Raw genomic sequence first — 16,667 nt, 5'->3', positions numbered from 1 at the left:
ATATAATTCAATTCTTATTACTACTTTCTATGCAATAACAAGTTTACTCGAGTAATTTATAGTCTTCTCAAATATATAAATCTCAATCACATGTAAATTTTCTACTTTCGTGATAAATTTAAACATGTAAAAGACATTAAACACAGAAACCTATAAGCTATCCAAACAACATAAGTACTCTCGTCCTATATCAAAATTTATTCATATTCACTATAGCACAATTGACACTCACTTTTTAAATCTCGTATCAAAATTATAAACATTTAATTGATGGTCAGGCAATCAAAAGAATTAAGAACGAATGAAATAGAACACATAGAAAATTGAGGAAGAACCAAATCATATTAAAGTTATAAACAAATGTCAAATAATATCCATCAATACCCTAATAACTGTTTAGCTACTCTTATTTATCGTAACAATTCGACACAAATTAAGTAAGAACATAAGAAGAAAATAGATTATAATAAATTATTGAAAAACTCCGTTGAAAAGCCTTCTCGGTCACTTTGTTTCTATCAAACTCGTACTCTCTAATTGCTTGATGAAAAGTGTGAAGATCCACTTCTTTTTATAGCCGGAAAAGGATAAAAAAAATATAGAAAAAATATCCAATTTTCAAATTCCAAGGGGGCGGGCCGCTACACTGGGCCCTTAGTGTCGCGACCCGTGTGCTATGTTGATATTTCTTAATTTTTTCTATATACGGGCCTCGATACTAACCATCAGTGTCGAGGCATTAACCCCCAGTTTTTAGGCAGCAAGCTCCTTACGAATCTCTGCCTCAATACTAAGATTCAGTGTTGAGGTGCGCCCATACCTTGGTCAAAATCGATCCTCTCTGTCAAATTTTGACCTTTTAATGCCCTGACATGGAATTGTAGTGTTAAGGGGCTCTTCCACTATTTTTAATTTTTCCCCTTAAGAGCTCCAAACGCACTGAAACTTTTGGATTTTTTTCTTGAATTAAAATCCTTGTGCTCTTGCCCCGAGAGTTGATTTATTTGTCTTTTTTTTTTATATATTTTTTCAATATTTCTCTATTTTTTTTTCTACACTAAACCTGCAAAATAACAACTACCAAAAGCGTAAAATTACACAAAATAAGAGTAAAACTATTTAAAAATACACTAAAATCAACCTAAAAATAGTACTAATAAAAACCTAAGAACTGTCATTTCTACTGCCGTTTTCACCATATCTCTCTTTCTTCTCCCTATTTTAGTATATCCTTTCTTCTTCCCTCCTCTATTTTTTTTACCTTTCTCACAGTCAGAGCTTAGGGTTTTGATTTCTAATTTTTCAGCTCAGTTTCTAACCTCCATCATTAACAACATCATCTTCAATAGCAAGTATTAAGTGTGCGTTTTGTTTGTGTGCAAAATCACAAGAGTTTTTCATTTAAAAAAACAAACAAATTAACAAACAAAGAGAGAAATCTAGGTGACGTTTGGTAACACTTTTTTAATCAGTTTTCTGTTTTTAAAATTGAAAAAGTGAAAATATTTTTCAAAAACACGTTCTATAAAACTGTTTTTACTTTTCAATTTTTAAATTGAGAATCAAATTTTTTTTTTTAAAAAAAAAAAAATCACTTTCAATATTTTTTTAAACAATTTTTTTTTCTTAATCAATATTTTGGACATCGATTAGACTCGGACCCAAATCCCCCCTTCGGCCCTGGCGCTGAACCCGACCTCTGACTTGAACCTGAATCTGATCACGGCCCTAAACCTGACGTAAATAAAATCAAAAAAATAAAAATAAAAATGAACTTTACAGAACCCACTTTTGTTTTCTGTTTTTAAAATTGAAAAACAAAAGTGGTTACAGAACGCATTTTTGTTTTTCAAAAACAAAATTTTTAAAATTTGGAGAATACCATCTCAGATTTTTTTCTTTTTTGAGAATAAACATTTGATTCTTTTCTCGGAACACTAAGGTGCCGTTTGGTAACACTTTTGTTTTCTAATTTTTTAATCACAAAATGAAAGTAAAATTTTAACATTTTTGTTTTAGAAAAACAAAAATGCGTTCTGTAACTACTTTTGTTTTTTAATTTTAAAACAGAAAATAAAAGTGTGTTCTGCAAAGTTTATTTTCATTTTCATTTTTTAATTTTATTTAAGTTTGGTATAAGTCCGAAGTCAGATTCGGGTTCAGGTCACAGGTCGGGTTCAGTGCCAGGGTCGTGGGGGGGGGGGGGGGGGTTTGGGTCCGGGTCCGGTCGGTAAACAAAATATTGATTAAGAAAAAAAATATTTAAAAAAATATTAAAAATAATTTTTTTTTTGTTTTCAAAATATTGATTTTTAATTAAAAATTGAAAAATGAAAACAGTTTTATAAAACATATTTTTGATTTAAAAACAAAAAATTGATTTAAAAATTGTTACTAAATGCCACCATAATTAATTGGAATGATATGCACAATAAATGGTTTTCAGCTTCAATATGAAATCAATTAAACAAAAATTCATTATCTCAAAGTTGAGGAAACTAAGAAAATCTAATTACATAATTGTGTTGTTTATGAATAATTTTGTTTTTTTTTTTTGGAAAAGGTAATCAAACTTTATTAAAGATTAACCTCTGGTACCAAACAAGCTAGAAAATTGATTAGGATATTTCCCAAACTAAAACTGCGATCAAGATATAAACTAGAGGTTCTTGCAAAGGAACAAGCTACTGAGTTTGTTGAACGCTTAACAAAATAAATAACAATATTTTCCAAACTTACAAGCAAATTTTCACATTCTTCAATGATTGAACCAAACAAAGATAACATTGCAACTGAACTTCGTAATGCTTGTACCACCACTAAACAGTCGGTTTCAAGAAACACTTCCTGCCATTGATTCCTCTTTATCCAACTTAATGCTTCGAGAACCCCTATTGCTTCTACAATTTCTGGCCTTACCACCCCTTGAAATAACTGAGTACACCCTTCTAGCAGGAAGCCATGGCTGTCATGGGCCACCATACCAACCCCAAAACTATGAGACTCTCCAAATATCGCTGCATCCACGTTGACTTTGATAATATCACCAAACGGTACACACCACTGCTCAGCTCCATCCTCGGCTACCAAACCAATCTGAGATGATTCAACATCCATAATTTGGAGTAGCTTTCCATTGATCAAAGAAACTAACAGTAGAAGAATACATATTCAAAGCGTTTGTAGATTTATGATTCCAAACTTTGCCATTTCTTGCTCCCCATATAGCCCAACATAGAAAGTCACCAAACATCTCTTCTCGTCATCTATATTCTTGAAAGTTGTAGCACACAAATTCAAGAAGGACATACCATCTGTAATCATATTTCCAATTCTGACTCTCTCCAAGCAACTTGCAAGTGCCTGGCATGTTACTAAACAATGCAAAATCGTTTCATTTTCAAAGCCACAAATCGGACATAAAAGACACACATTTACTCTTTTAGAGTAAAGCATTGTCATAGTATGAAAATAATGAGAGCCCCCTCCCCACATTAGGTTCTTAACCTTAGTGGAACATTAAGGCTCCATAAGCACTTCCAAAAAGCAGATGCCTCCACTTTGAACCAGTTATTTTTTATCTTTTAAATCAAATTGTATGCACTTTTAACTGTAAATTGCTAGATAATTCAAAAAATCAAAAAAATTGATCAGGGGAAGATTGTCGTGGAAGAATTCTTTTAATAAGGTCCACATCTCTATCTTCAAACAAGTCACCTAGTAATTCCAAGTCCTAGCCATTGCCATTTTCCACCATTAAATTAGCAACAGTAGCACTAGATATTGCAAGATGATCCGAGATCACATAGGAATTTTCATCAACGGGTAACCAAGGCTCTCCAATTACAACAATGCTTTTCCCATCTCCAACACACCATCTAATACATTGTCGAACTAGCTCTTAGGTTTCTAGAATACTTTTCCAAACAAAACTTGGATTATTACCCAATTGAGTCATGAGAAAAGTAACCCCTGAAAAATATCAAGCTTTGAAAACTTCGATCACTAAGGAATTAGGCCGAGTCGAAAACCTCCAACTTTGTTTTCCTAAAAGAGCAAGGTTATAATCCCTTAGATTCCTAAAACTCATTCCCCTAACAATTTTATGACTACACAAACAGTCCCAAGACTTCCAATGAATGCTTTTATCTTTAGAATTGGGAGTCTTCCACTGAAATTTCACCATATGTTGTTCCATATCCATAGTGATCTCCAAAGAAAGAAGAAACACGCTCATGGCATAGCAAGGGAGGGCTTGAGCCACTGTTTTAATAAGAACCTCCTTTCCAGCCTTCGAAAGAAATTTAGAATCCTGCACCCTCTTTTTGACCCTTTCTTTAAGATACCCCAAAATTGCAGTCTTGTTTCTTTCCATTGTACTTGGAAGACCCAAATACCGATTGTTTTCATCCTCCATCATCATCTGAAGCAAAATACAAATTTGATTCCTTAAATTAGTGTCCATATTAGCACTAAAAAAGATTGAAGACTTCCCCAAATTAACTTTTGGCACCAAAGCTTATTCAAACATTCTTAGTAATTCTTGAATTCACAAATCTTCCATTATTGTTGCCTTGCAATACAGATAACTATCAATCGCGAATAGCATATGCGATACTCGCAAAGCCCCTTTTGCCACTTTACACCAATGAATCCAACTTTTCCTTTCATATTTTTTGATTTAAGCTGACAAACCTTCCACACACAGAATGAAAATATTAAGAGAAAGTGAGTCTTCTTGTCTGATTCCCCTTCTAGGGACTACTGGATCCATCTCACGGCCTCCATGAACAATAGAATAAGTGGTTGAGGTCACACATTTGAGAATTAAACTCACCCAACTTGTTGCAAATCCCATTTTTAACAAGATTGCTTCTAAAAAAATCCCACCCTATTCTATCATAGGCCTTGCTCATATCCAATTTAAATGCCATGTAGCCATCTTTTTCTTGTCTCTTTCTCTTTAAATAATGAAAAATCTCAAAAGATACCATAACATTGTCAGTGATTAATTTCCTGAAATAAAGGCACTTTGGGTATCAGCAATGAACCTATCTATAAAGGCTTCATTCTATTAGCCATAATCTTGGTAATTACTTTGTATAAAATGTTACACAAAGCAATCAACCTAAGATCTGTCATACTTCTAGGATTTTTCTTTTCTGGTGTCAAAACCACATTAGCCTCATGGCAGTTATCACGGAACATTCCATCTAAAAAGAATCGCTGAACCATCTTGACTACATCACCACCAACAATGGACCAACACTTTTGATGGAAAGTAGGGGTCATGCCATCATGACCCAAACTTTTATCGAGGTGCATCTGAAACAAAACTTTTTTAACCTCTTCTTCACACACTAGCTGATTCAACATCTTATTCATTTCATCAGTAACCGAGGTACCCACACAATCGATCGCCTCTCTAAATCTTGAACCCGAGCTAGCAAAGAGAGCATTAAAATAATTAACCTCTAAACATGTCTCCCAATCCACCCACTGCCCATACTCATTCTTCAATTTCTAAATTAAATTATTACTTCTAGGAGTATTAGCAGCAACATGAAAAAACTTATTGTTATGGTCACCATCTTTTAGCTAAAATTATTTCGATCTTTGCTTCTAAAAAATCTCCCTCTAATTTAGATTCTCAAACAACCTTTTTTTTTTACCTCTTTCTATTAATGAACAGAAGCATTGTCGTGCTTATTCTTCAACATATTGAGCTTATTTTTACAATCTTTTAAACACTGCTTAAGTTTCCAATAATCGACTTTACCCATTCTGGAAGTTTAACCGCACAAGAATTAACTTTTTCACCAATTTCGATACCTACAAAATCATCCCAACAATCTCGAACAATTTGATAGCACATCGGTTCCTTTAGCCAAGCGTTTTCAAATCTAAATCGTCGATTGCCGAAAAAATTAAAATGAATAAATGGTTCAAGAAAAATAGGGCTATGGTCTGAGGGAGAATGTTGAAGATTATGAAGTTTGGCATTAGGAAAAGTTGTGACCAAAAAGAGTTAACCAAGGCTCTATCAAGTCTAACTTCAATCCAATCATCTCTTCTCCAGTTTTTCTCCCAGGTGAAAGGATAACCCAGCAAGTCTAAGTCCACCAAATCACACTCATGGAGAACCTGTTGGAAACCATCAATCGACGATCTTGGATAAGTGTTACCCCCTCTCTTATCTTCAGCACTTGCAACATTATTCAGATCCCCTATCACACACCAGGGACCATCATCTCTATCCCGAAGTTCTCTGAAAAGATTCCACGAATTGTGACAAAGGTGTCTTCGTGGTTCACCATTCATCCCAGTCAAATGCCAATTTCTTGAATCCTTCATGGTAACATTCAGGTCAATATGGTTCTGTAAATAGCTCATGACAATAACCCTCCAACCTCCACAGTAAAGCAAGTCCACCTCCCTTTCCCTAAGCCTCTACACAAAACATGCCTTCAAAGCTCAAATTACAGTCCACCCAACTAACTCTATTCTTCATACACTTAGTTTCACAAAGAAAAATAAAATCGAGTTTCTTTTGAAATACAATCTCCTTTAGGAATTGAAATGTCCATAGGTTCACAAGCACACGACAATTCCAATTTAGAACATTCATAATGTTTGGCGAGTCTGGGAGACAAAACCCGCCCCATTCAAGTTTTTTGTTAATTCTCTAGGAATGAACTTAACAACCACATCAACTTCAGATACCCCTTCATTTTGCTCCCCACCCATTTCCACATCTAGATAAGTAGGCCCATTAGTGTTGGCTAAATCCACTCTCTTTTTTGGGTCAACAAACCGAAGCCCATTTTCCAAAATACAAGCATCCACATCATCATCCACTCATAATAATGATTTTCCTATTTCAGAATTTATTTACTCAGCTGGCATAATAACTATCTTTTGGCCTAAAGAATGATCCTCCAATCTCTATCCAATATTTTTGAAAATTTAGAGCCTAAAATCCCTTGATTGTTGGCAATCTATCAAGACGTTAGCATTAACTTCAGTGGGTTGCCGAACCTCCGTTCCCAATTGTCTCTTCGATGTAGAAAGGCCATTTTTTGTAGCTATTCTAAGCCGAAACCACTTCGCTCCAATGGTGTCATTCCTTCTCCTTAGTGGTGCTTTCATCTCCATCCCATATGGTTTGACTAATAGATGTTGTTGTGTATCAAAGACATTTTCACAAAACCGCTCTGAATGGCCAAATATACCACAAACAAAGCAAAAGATTGTTAGATCTTCATATTTAAATTAGCCCAGCACATCAAACCATTAGTCATCTCTAACTTCATTCTTCTCTTTAGGGGTAAGTCGACTCAAACCGAAACTTGCACACGTAAATAATCTCTCCAAACCCTAGTGAAATTATTGGGATCAGTTTCGACAAACTCCCCAATATAGTTGGTAATGTCTCGCACCACCTTGGCTAATTTAAAACTAAAAACCATGTTATATAACTGAACCCAGAAATCAAGCTTATTCAAAGAGAGCACTCGTGGATCATCACCAACCTTCATTCTTTGAAACACTAATGAAATCCTATCGAATGTCCAGGGACTTCCTTCCATTACTCTTTCCCATTACTCTTTCGATATCCATATCGTGATAAAACTAAAAAAAATGGATTCGATTCTAATTCCTTAACAAATAAACCATGAACCAGTCTCCATAAAGAAGTCATTTTGTGCTGCATTGCTTGAAAATCGATTGTTCTATCTGTGAGAAAACTACTCACTAAACACCATCAATCATCAATATCTGATAGGTCCTTCAATCCTCCATCATACATCAGATATCCCTCTTCATCCCCACCCAAATTGATTGTTGCATATTGATCTTCCATTTAGACAAAACTCACAATAAAAGGTATTAAAATAAGAATACACAGTCACAACTTTAGAGAGAAAACACCCAACCATATCATAAGACAAGACGTATGAATAACTTTGTTACTTACAGAGAATCACATTCAATAGACATAATTCTTGACAGATTGTGAAGATGAAATTGCACAAAAAAAAAAAAAAAAGCTAATGTATGTATAAAATAGTTGTTGATATCATCGGTCTGTACCTGCTAAGTTTTGTTTAGCCTCACTTTAGCTTCTGTTAGTCTGTGACAAGAAAACATGAAAGCCAAGAACAGCTTAATCACAAGCCGAGTTTGTTTTTGTCTCGAAGTCGTTCTCTATGCCTCCATCAAAGAAATATTCCATGTTATTGAGATTGTATTATCACGCTTGGTGTTGTTGAGATTTGTCTGTAAGACAGTTACTTCCTCTGCTTATAATTTCAAGGACCATATAATTTTCTCAACGTTTTCCATCTTGATGGCCCAACAAACTCAACTGGTTTAATCCATCTTTCTGAATGTGCAAGGAAATTTCAACTTTTATATCAGAGGTGGTGCCAACGCATTTCCAAGATGACTTGTATTGTTGGTTCGCGACACCCCTGGGAATCTTGAAGGCAAACATTTGTCACTGCACAACTCACAAACAATTGAGTCAGAACTTGGAAGCTCTCTGCAGAGTTTGAAACTTTGATTTAAATCATCAACTCTATGTTCCAGAGTTTAATGTGACTGTTAGTGTTCAGTATCGAAAACACTGAGGAATCAGATAGACATGAAAGCAAAGAAGGAAGCATATGCCATATACTGGAAAGGCATACCAAACGTGTAAATATCCAAAGTTCTGCATTTTTATTGCTGCTACTTAACAAAGCAATCCTCATAATAGAGCAAATGAGAATGAAATGTATCCTCCTCAGGCATTTTAGGGTCATAGCCCGTCTCCATGTGATCTGACAAACTGTCTAGAACTGAAAGAACATCAACCATTCGGGTGTTTGATCTATCTTCTACTCTAAACTTGTAAACGACATTGTTAATTTCAATCCAACTATAACCTGGACTTGTTTTCAGCCCTTTATCTTTCATTAGTTTTCGAATCCTAGCCGCATGATCCCAGCGTCCCACGCTAGCATAGAGGTTTGCCAATTGCAGGTAGGTTGCAGCACAACTTGGTTCCAGTGATAGCTTACTCTCTGCAGCCTCAATCCCAAACCATACACTCTTATGAAGCCGACTGGATGATAGCAAAGATCCCCAAATAACAGCATTTGGAGGAAAAGGCATCCCTGCAATGACATTTTTAGCCTCTTCTAATAACCCAGCTCGACCAAGAAGATCAACAACACATGAATAGTGATCTAGTTCTGGCTCTACACCATGTTCAACCATCATATTAAAATACAACCGACCTTCTTTAACGAGACCCACATGTCGACATGCAGAGAGAACACCGAGAAAGGTGATAGCATCAACTTTCACATTTTGCTTCTTCATTTCTTCAAATAGACCAATCGCCTGTGAAGCATGCCCATGTTGGGCGTACCCTACTATCATAGAGTTCCACGATACAGTATCTTTAGTATGTAAAGTACTAAATATGTAAAAACCATCCTCAATAGTTCCACATTTGCAATACAGTGAGATGAGAGAGTTAGAAATGTGAATGTGGGAATCAAACCCCATTTGAATTGCTTGACAATGGAGACTCTTCCCTTGTCCAAGGGCCCCACTACCCGAGCAAGCACTCAGAAGACTTGCGAAAGTGAAATCATTAGGTCTTAAGTTTGACATCCTCATTGAGTGGAATAGCTCCAAGCAAACACCAATCTGCCACTCTTGTGCAAAGCCATTGATAATAGCTGTCCATGAAACTACATTTCTCACAGGCATTTTTAGAAAAATTCTATGAGCATTGTCTAACTCATTGCATTTGCTATACAAACTGACTAGAGAACTTCCAACATACACATTTTCAACAAACCCAAGTTTTATAGCTACACAATGATATTGAACACCAACACAATGATTGCGTTTGAACGCACATGAACTCAACACAGATGACAATACGGTTGCATCAATCCTTAAACTCTCATGGGAAGGTTGATGAAAAACAGAAGTAGATTCAAGTACCTTATCAAACACATCAATTATCTTGTCTGATGAACTTGAACTAGGCAAACCAAAATCATTGCTCAGATGTTGGGGCCTAATTTGTTCTGAAGTTGGATTCAAAATGTCCTTGATTAGGCGAAGATGGCCTTCACGAGGACATACAATACTGGTTTTCGGGCTAATTATGTCGAGCACTCTGAGTGCCTTAGCTAAACTTTTTCTCCTCTCAAATTTATGAGTAGAAGTATGGGAAGAGAACGACCTCAAGCATGGAGATTTTATTGGCAGCATGACATAAGAAAGTTTCTTCCAAAAACACAAGTGAATAGCAGTGTTACATGTAAAAGCCATGAATTGAAAGCTATGCAACCCATTCTGAATTGGATTGACACATTCTGTCCAATTTGATAGCTTTTTTTAAATAATAAACAAACCAATCCGAAATACGCTTCTTCACATTGCGTTGATTGTCCATTGAAAAAGCTTAATAAGTAGAGCTCATATAAGGGTCCTTTCAAAGCTGCTTACATCTGGGCTTTTAGAAATTGAGACTCTTACTCCCAAATTATCAAAACAAGAATTAATGTTCAATAAACAGACAGATTCTACACAATTATACAAAAAAGTATTCAAAAAAAAAAAAAGAACAGATTAACTGAGACAGTGTGATTCTTAAAAATAATAACCTCGTCAGGTCAACATGATTACACTATCAGTAACCCAAAAAGAAAAGCCAATTTTTACTAACAAAAGATATAATCCCAGAAAAGAAAAGCTTAAATATTTTCGATTTCGAAGATTAATTGAAATGGAAGATAAGAGTGAACCTCAAAGGCAAGTGAGTACTCTCCCTTTTCACGAAGAAAATTAAGGCTTTCAGAGACGAAATTTATCCACTGATGAATACGTTTCCGGAATCGGAGATGGACTCAGGATTCCGGTGTTGGAAGGAGAGAATGGAGTCCAAATATCACAAAAATTGGGATAAATACTTAAAAAATATATATATATATTTTTTTTTAGGCTAATTAGTAATTTTTTTCTGTACTAAATCGTGCCCCTGAATTTTTTTCGCGGTTAAAAATTCTCCTAGATTGTTAAATAAAAAAATTCTAACATGAATGAAAGTTTAAAGGTCATGATTTAATACATATCAAAGTTTGAGGGACATGATTTGGTAGATATCAAAGTTTAGGGAGCATAATTTAGTACATAAATAATTACTGAAACACTAAATTGAATGAAATTAGACAAAAGTTCTTAAATTTAACAATCTTCATAGTTTGGGAGAATTTTTAACGGCCAAAAAAGTTGAATAGCACGATTTACTACATGTCAAAATTTAGGGAGAAAAATTACTAATTAGCCTATTTTTTATTTATCAATTAACTAAATTTCTTACATTACAAAAAAAAAAAAAAATAACCAAATTTCTTTCTAATTTATATTTAATTGTATTCAAAATATTTTAACATATTTTTATTTATTTATTTAAAATATTTTTATAATTTTCTTTTTTGGAGAAACATTTTTATAATTTTTTTTATATATTATGTAATTTTTACATACTTAATTATATTAATAGGGAAATTTAATTTTTTATACTTAAAAAATTTAATTTTTTTTTTTAAACCAATACATTTTACACTACAAAAAATATGACAATTTTTTGAAAACCCCAAAAATACCCCCTCATAACTCAAACCCTTTCTCTCTCCTCCCTCAAACTCTCAGCCGACTTTCTCTCAACTCATCAACCCCCCACGATCAACCCACGGCACCCACCACCCTCACCCACGAGCAACCCACGGCAGCCACCACCCTCACCCACGAGCAACCCACGGCAGCCACCACCCCTCACCCACGAAAACCCCAACCCCGACGACTCTCACCCACGCTCAACCCACGACACCCACGAAAACCCCAACCCCCGCTCAACCCACGGCACCCACGAATCGCCGCCCCAACCCCAACGACGGTCGAAGCCCCAGCCCCCTTCTCCACCGCGGTCGAAGCCCCAACCCCAGCCCCCTTCTCTTTGAAAACAGATGAAAAAAAAAAAAGGCCCCGGTCCGATGGTCTGACCATGGGGTCCGACATCGGACCGGGGCCTTTTTTTTCATTCGTTTTCAGAGAAAGGAAGAGAGAGAGTGGTCCGATGGTCGGACCATGGGGTCCGATTGGTCGGACCCCATCAGACCCCATGGTCCGACCATCGGACCTGGGCCTTTTTTTTTTTTTTTTCATTCGGTTTCAGGGAGAGAGAAAGGGTTTGAGTTATGAGGGGGGTATTTTTGAGGTTTTGAAAAAAGTGTCATATTTTTTGTAGTGTAAAATGTATTGGTTTAAAAAAAAATTAAAATTTTTTAAGTATAGATGATCAAATTTCCCTATTAATAATCGTATACAAAGTATGCCTTTTAAATATCTCAAAAAAAAAAGTACGCCTTTTAACATTGGGAATTTTGATTTTATATACTTAAAAAATTAAAAAATTTTATTATTAAACCAAAAACCTAAACCCTAAAAAAACTATGCCTTTTTTTTCAAAACCCCAAAAATACTCCCTCACAATTCACTCATTCTCTCTCTGCATCATCTCTCTCTCTCTCTATCTCACATCCCAACCGCCCACCCTCACCACCACCTCCGACCTCTGACCCTCACCACCACCTCCGACCCTCACCACCACCTCCGACCACCCGCACCAACACCCTCGACCCAACCCCACTCTCTCGGACCACCCAAAAGTCGCACCCCCTCAGCCCACTCTCTCTTCTTCTCTCTGAAATTGCAGAAAAAAAAAAAATTCCCCCCAGGTCCGATGGTCGGACCATGGGGTCCGATTGGACGGACCCCGTCGGACCCCATGGTCCGACCATCGGACTGGTCTCTCTTCCTCTCTCGAAAACGCGAGAAAAAAAATAAAAAAAATAAAACATATAGGTCCGATGGTCGGACCATGGGGTCCGATGGTCCGACCATCGGACCCGGGGGAATTTTTTTTTTTTTATGCGATTTCATTGAGAAGAAGAGAGAGTGGGCTGAGGGGGTGCGACTTTTGTGTGGTCCGAGAGAGTGGGGCTGGGTCGGGGTGTTGGTGCGGGTGGTCGGAGGTGGTGGTGAGGGTCGGAGGTCGGAGGATGGAGGTCGGAGGTGGTGGTGAGGGTGGGCGGTGGGGATGTGAGATATAGAGAGAGAGAGAGATGATGCAGAGAGAGAGAATGGGTGAATTGTGAGAGGGTATTTTTGGAATTTTAAAAAAAAAGCATAGTTTTTTTAGGGTTTAGGTTTTTGGTTTAATAATAAAAAATTTTAATTTTTTAAGTATATAAAATCAAATTTCCCTTTAACATTTGTGGTTGAACAAATAAATACAAAGGCTTAATGTAACGAAAGAGGCTGCTGAAAATTAATTCAATGTGCCACCGCTGCTGAAAAAAGTATGCCTAAATGACCAAAAACACGCATTTGAAGTCTTCCACTGCGTTGCCACAAACAAAAAAGTCTTCCACTGCGTGCCTGTTTTTATTTATTAAAAAAAAATAATAATAATTGTATATATATATCATCTCCATTTCATCTTTCAAAAAATATATAGCAGTTGTCAGAGGAAATTGTATTGGTTTTTCCGTTCTACTTCTATTGAAAAAACTGCTCCTAATATTGATCATTATATCTCCTCTCTCAATTTCAACCCTCAAAAAAATAAAAAAAATAATTTTTTTATCAAACATATAGAATATAGATTATTTAGTAGTGAAAAATTGAGCTATGACTACAGCTACTAAACAACACCAAGGAAACATTACAGTTCAGCTTATTATCACATCCATTATTGCCTCAATTGGAGCTTTTCTATTTGGTTATATTGGACTTTCAGGTACCCTTTTCCTTACTTTTGTCAATGGTAAAAATACATGCATACATACATATTATATATCTAACTAAATATTGGTTGTTACAGGCGGAGCTACCTTGAACGAAGGCATAGCAGACATAAACGAGGAATTAGTGTACAGAAATGAACACTATTTAGACCAGTATTGCAAGGATGGTGCAGGGTCTGATACAATGTATCTCCCTTCTGTATATGTACCTGGTATAATAGCCACATTAATAGCTTCTCGTGTGACTAGAAAAAATGGACGTAGAAGGAGTATGATTGTTGGTGGAATAAGTTATTTTATTGGGGCAACTCTCATTGCCATTGTTCCACGATTAGTCCAATATGGTCCTGATCAGCTTGCAATCATTATTGGCCGAATCTTTGCTGGTGTAGGCGTTGGTTTTGGAGTTCAGGTACTTTGCATACACCAAAATATTATCGTTATTTCACTCATTACCAATTGGTTTGGAGATTAGGCTTATAATGAGTCTCGTTGTGTGCAGGCGATTCCACTATACTTATCTGAGATAGCGCCAGCGAAGTACCGAGGAGGCTTGAACTTTATGTTTCAGTTAGCGATATGTCTTGGAATGTTGGCATCAAACATCATAAACTATGTCACTCGAGTCGAAGGAGAGCATCGTTGGACTGACTACAGAGGGATTAGTATCTCCTTTGGGGTGGTTGCATGTTTGGCCTTGTTGATGGTAGTTGGAGCGAAATTCCTGCCCGAAACACCCAACAGCTTAATTCAACGAGGCTCGAAAGATGAAGGGAGAAGGTCGCTAGAGAAACTCAGAGGAAATGAAGAGGTAGAGGAAGAGTTTCAAGACATAGTTGCTGCAAGTGAACTTGCTAGTACTGTAAAGACCCCTTTTAGAAGCATATTTTGGAAGAAGAATAGGCCTCAGCTTGTAATGGCAATCCTCATGCCAGCATTTCAGGCCCTCACTGGCATGGATTCTTTACTCTATTACTCATCAATCTTGCTTCTAAACATGGGGTTTGGTGAAAAATCTTCCTTCTATTCTTCGGTTATGGTTGGTGCAGCACTTGTTTTGTCAACACTGTTATCTATGGCAGTAGTAGACAGATTAGGCAGGAGAGTTCTACTTATCAGTGGTGGAATAGTAATGATTATATGTCAGGTTATAATTGGCATAATCTTGGTGAACAAGCTTGGAGATGATCAAAATTTATCTAAAGGCTTATCTATTCTAGTGATGGTTTTGATATGTGTATTTGCTCTAGCTTTTGGGTGGTCATGGGGACCTATTGCTTGGACAATACCAAGTGAAATATTTCCATTGGAGATCAGATCAATTGGACAAAGCATTACAGTGGCTGTGAATTTTGGAATGGTTGTAGTTGTGGCAGAGTCATTCATGCCTCTACTTTGTGCGTTTAAATTTGGACTATTCATTTTCTATGGTGGTTGGATCATAATCATGACCATCTTTGTCTGTCTGTTCTTGCCTGAGACTAAAGGTGTTCCTATTGAGGATATGACTTGTGTGTGGAGAAAACACTGGTTTTGGAAGAAGATTGTGCCTACACAGCATGGACACATACTTTCATGAAGAGAAAAAATGAAGAAAAATGAACCCACTACATATGTTGATACCAAGAGTTAGTTAATTTAAGATGTATTATAGTTAATTTAAGATGTATTATAGTAACATTGATGTTGTTTGTTGTGCAAGAACTCAGCTAGAAAACAACACAATTCGAGTAATAACAGAACAAGAACAAGTGATTAAAAGCAATCAATTAACAATGAACTGAAAAATTGAGAATGAATGAATCGAATTCACCAAGAATTGATAAGGCAGAGATTTGAATGAAGAAGAATCTTTATTGCTGAATTGTCTTTGATTACAATCAATGAGAGAGAGAGATACATAAACCAGAAAACATCAATCTGGTATAAACCAGAAACTAGTTACATTAATTCCTCACTTGAGGGAAGCCATTTCAAGAATGGACAATCCCTTTAACATCCCTCAATCAATTCTCTCAATGTATGTCTCTTCTCTCTAGATTACTCTCTCACTAGACAACTTAACAATGCATCAAAACTGTACCTAAAACAATAGACTAGAGTCCATTTTATAGGAGAAGGTTGCAGCTGATTTGAGACCAACCGAATTCAGTTGGTTAGGTAAGTTAGTTGCTGATGTGGCAAACTAACAGTTTGCTTGTGTCTTAATTACAACAATTTCCACCTTAATTGAGACACAAGTGAACTGTAGTTTGGGATTTTATGATTCTTCAATGTTGAGCAAGGTTAGACAGTGTCTAAACTTGTCCAAAGTGACACACTTTGTAAGCATGTCAGCAGGGTTATGATCTGTGCTGATTTTCTTGACATGTACCTGGTTGCTGGTGACAATGTCTCTGATGAAATGCAGCCTTATGTCGATATGTTTAGATCTCTCATGATGCATAGGATTTTTCATGAGATGAAGTGCACTTTGGTTGTCACAGTGCACAGTCATGTCATCAGTGTTGAGTCCAAGTTCACTAGTGAATCCTTTCAACCATAATGCCTCTTTGATTGCTTCAGTGGCAGCCATATACTCTGCTTCTGTTGAAGATAGAGCTACAACCTTTTGCAAGGTTGATTTCCAGCTTACACAGCCACCAAAAACAGTAAACACAAAGCCTGTGAGAGACCTCCTTGTGTCAATGCAGCCAGCATAGTCAGAGTCCACACAACCAGTAGCAATTTCTTTGGTGAATGACTCTTTTCCAAACATAATTCCCATGTTTAGAGTACCTTTGATGTACC

General features: G+C 36.4%; 2 protein-coding genes across 2 annotated transcripts; one reads left to right on the top strand and one right to left on the bottom strand.

The window, feature by feature from the left end:
- Positions 1-7,916: 7,916 nt before the first annotated feature.
- Positions 7,917-10,974, bottom strand: LOC133038764 (pentatricopeptide repeat-containing protein At2g37320). Its single transcript, XM_061117054.1, has 2 exons — positions 8,694-10,974; positions 7,917-8,503 (listed from the first exon to the last, which is right to left on the bottom strand). Exon 1 carries the CDS (start codon positions 10,336-10,338, stop codon positions 8,734-8,736), a length of 1,605 nt encoding a protein of 534 aa, XP_060973037.1. The 5' UTR covers positions 10,339-10,974; the 3' UTR covers positions 7,917-8,503; positions 8,694-8,733.
- Positions 10,975-13,577: 2,603 nt separating this feature from the next.
- Positions 13,578-15,476, top strand: LOC115724792 (sugar transport protein 7-like). Its single transcript, XM_030654142.2, has 3 exons — positions 13,578-13,870; positions 13,955-14,289; positions 14,380-15,476. Exons 1-3 carry the CDS (start codon positions 13,762-13,764, stop codon positions 15,454-15,456), a joined length of 1,521 nt encoding a protein of 506 aa, XP_030510002.1. The 5' UTR covers positions 13,578-13,761; the 3' UTR covers positions 15,457-15,476.
- Positions 15,477-16,667: the final 1,191 nt, after the last annotated feature.

The sequence above is a fragment of the Cannabis sativa genome, chromosome 6 (genome assembly GCF_029168945.1).
Source record: "Cannabis sativa cultivar Pink pepper isolate KNU-18-1 chromosome 6, ASM2916894v1, whole genome shotgun sequence".
NCBI lineage: Eukaryota > Viridiplantae > Streptophyta > Magnoliopsida > Rosales > Cannabaceae > Cannabis > Cannabis sativa.
This window is presented reverse-complemented; position numbering and strand designations above follow the sequence as displayed.

Excerpts from the sequence above, each read along its gene's own strand:
- LOC133038764 (XM_061117054.1), bottom strand. The coding sequence starts at position 10,338 with ATGGCTTTTACATGTAACACTGCTATTCACTTGTGTTTTTGGAAGAAA.
- LOC115724792 (XM_030654142.2), top strand. The coding sequence starts at position 13,762 with ATGACTACAGCTACTAAACAACACCAAGGAAACATTACAGTTCAGCTT. Across the intron at positions 13,871-13,954 it reads TGGTTATATTGGACTTTCAG|GCGGAGCTACCTTGAACGAA; the intron begins GTACCCTTTTCC and ends TGGTTGTTACAG. Across the intron at positions 14,290-14,379 it reads GCGTTGGTTTTGGAGTTCAG|GCGATTCCACTATACTTATC; the intron begins GTACTTTGCATA and ends CGTTGTGTGCAG.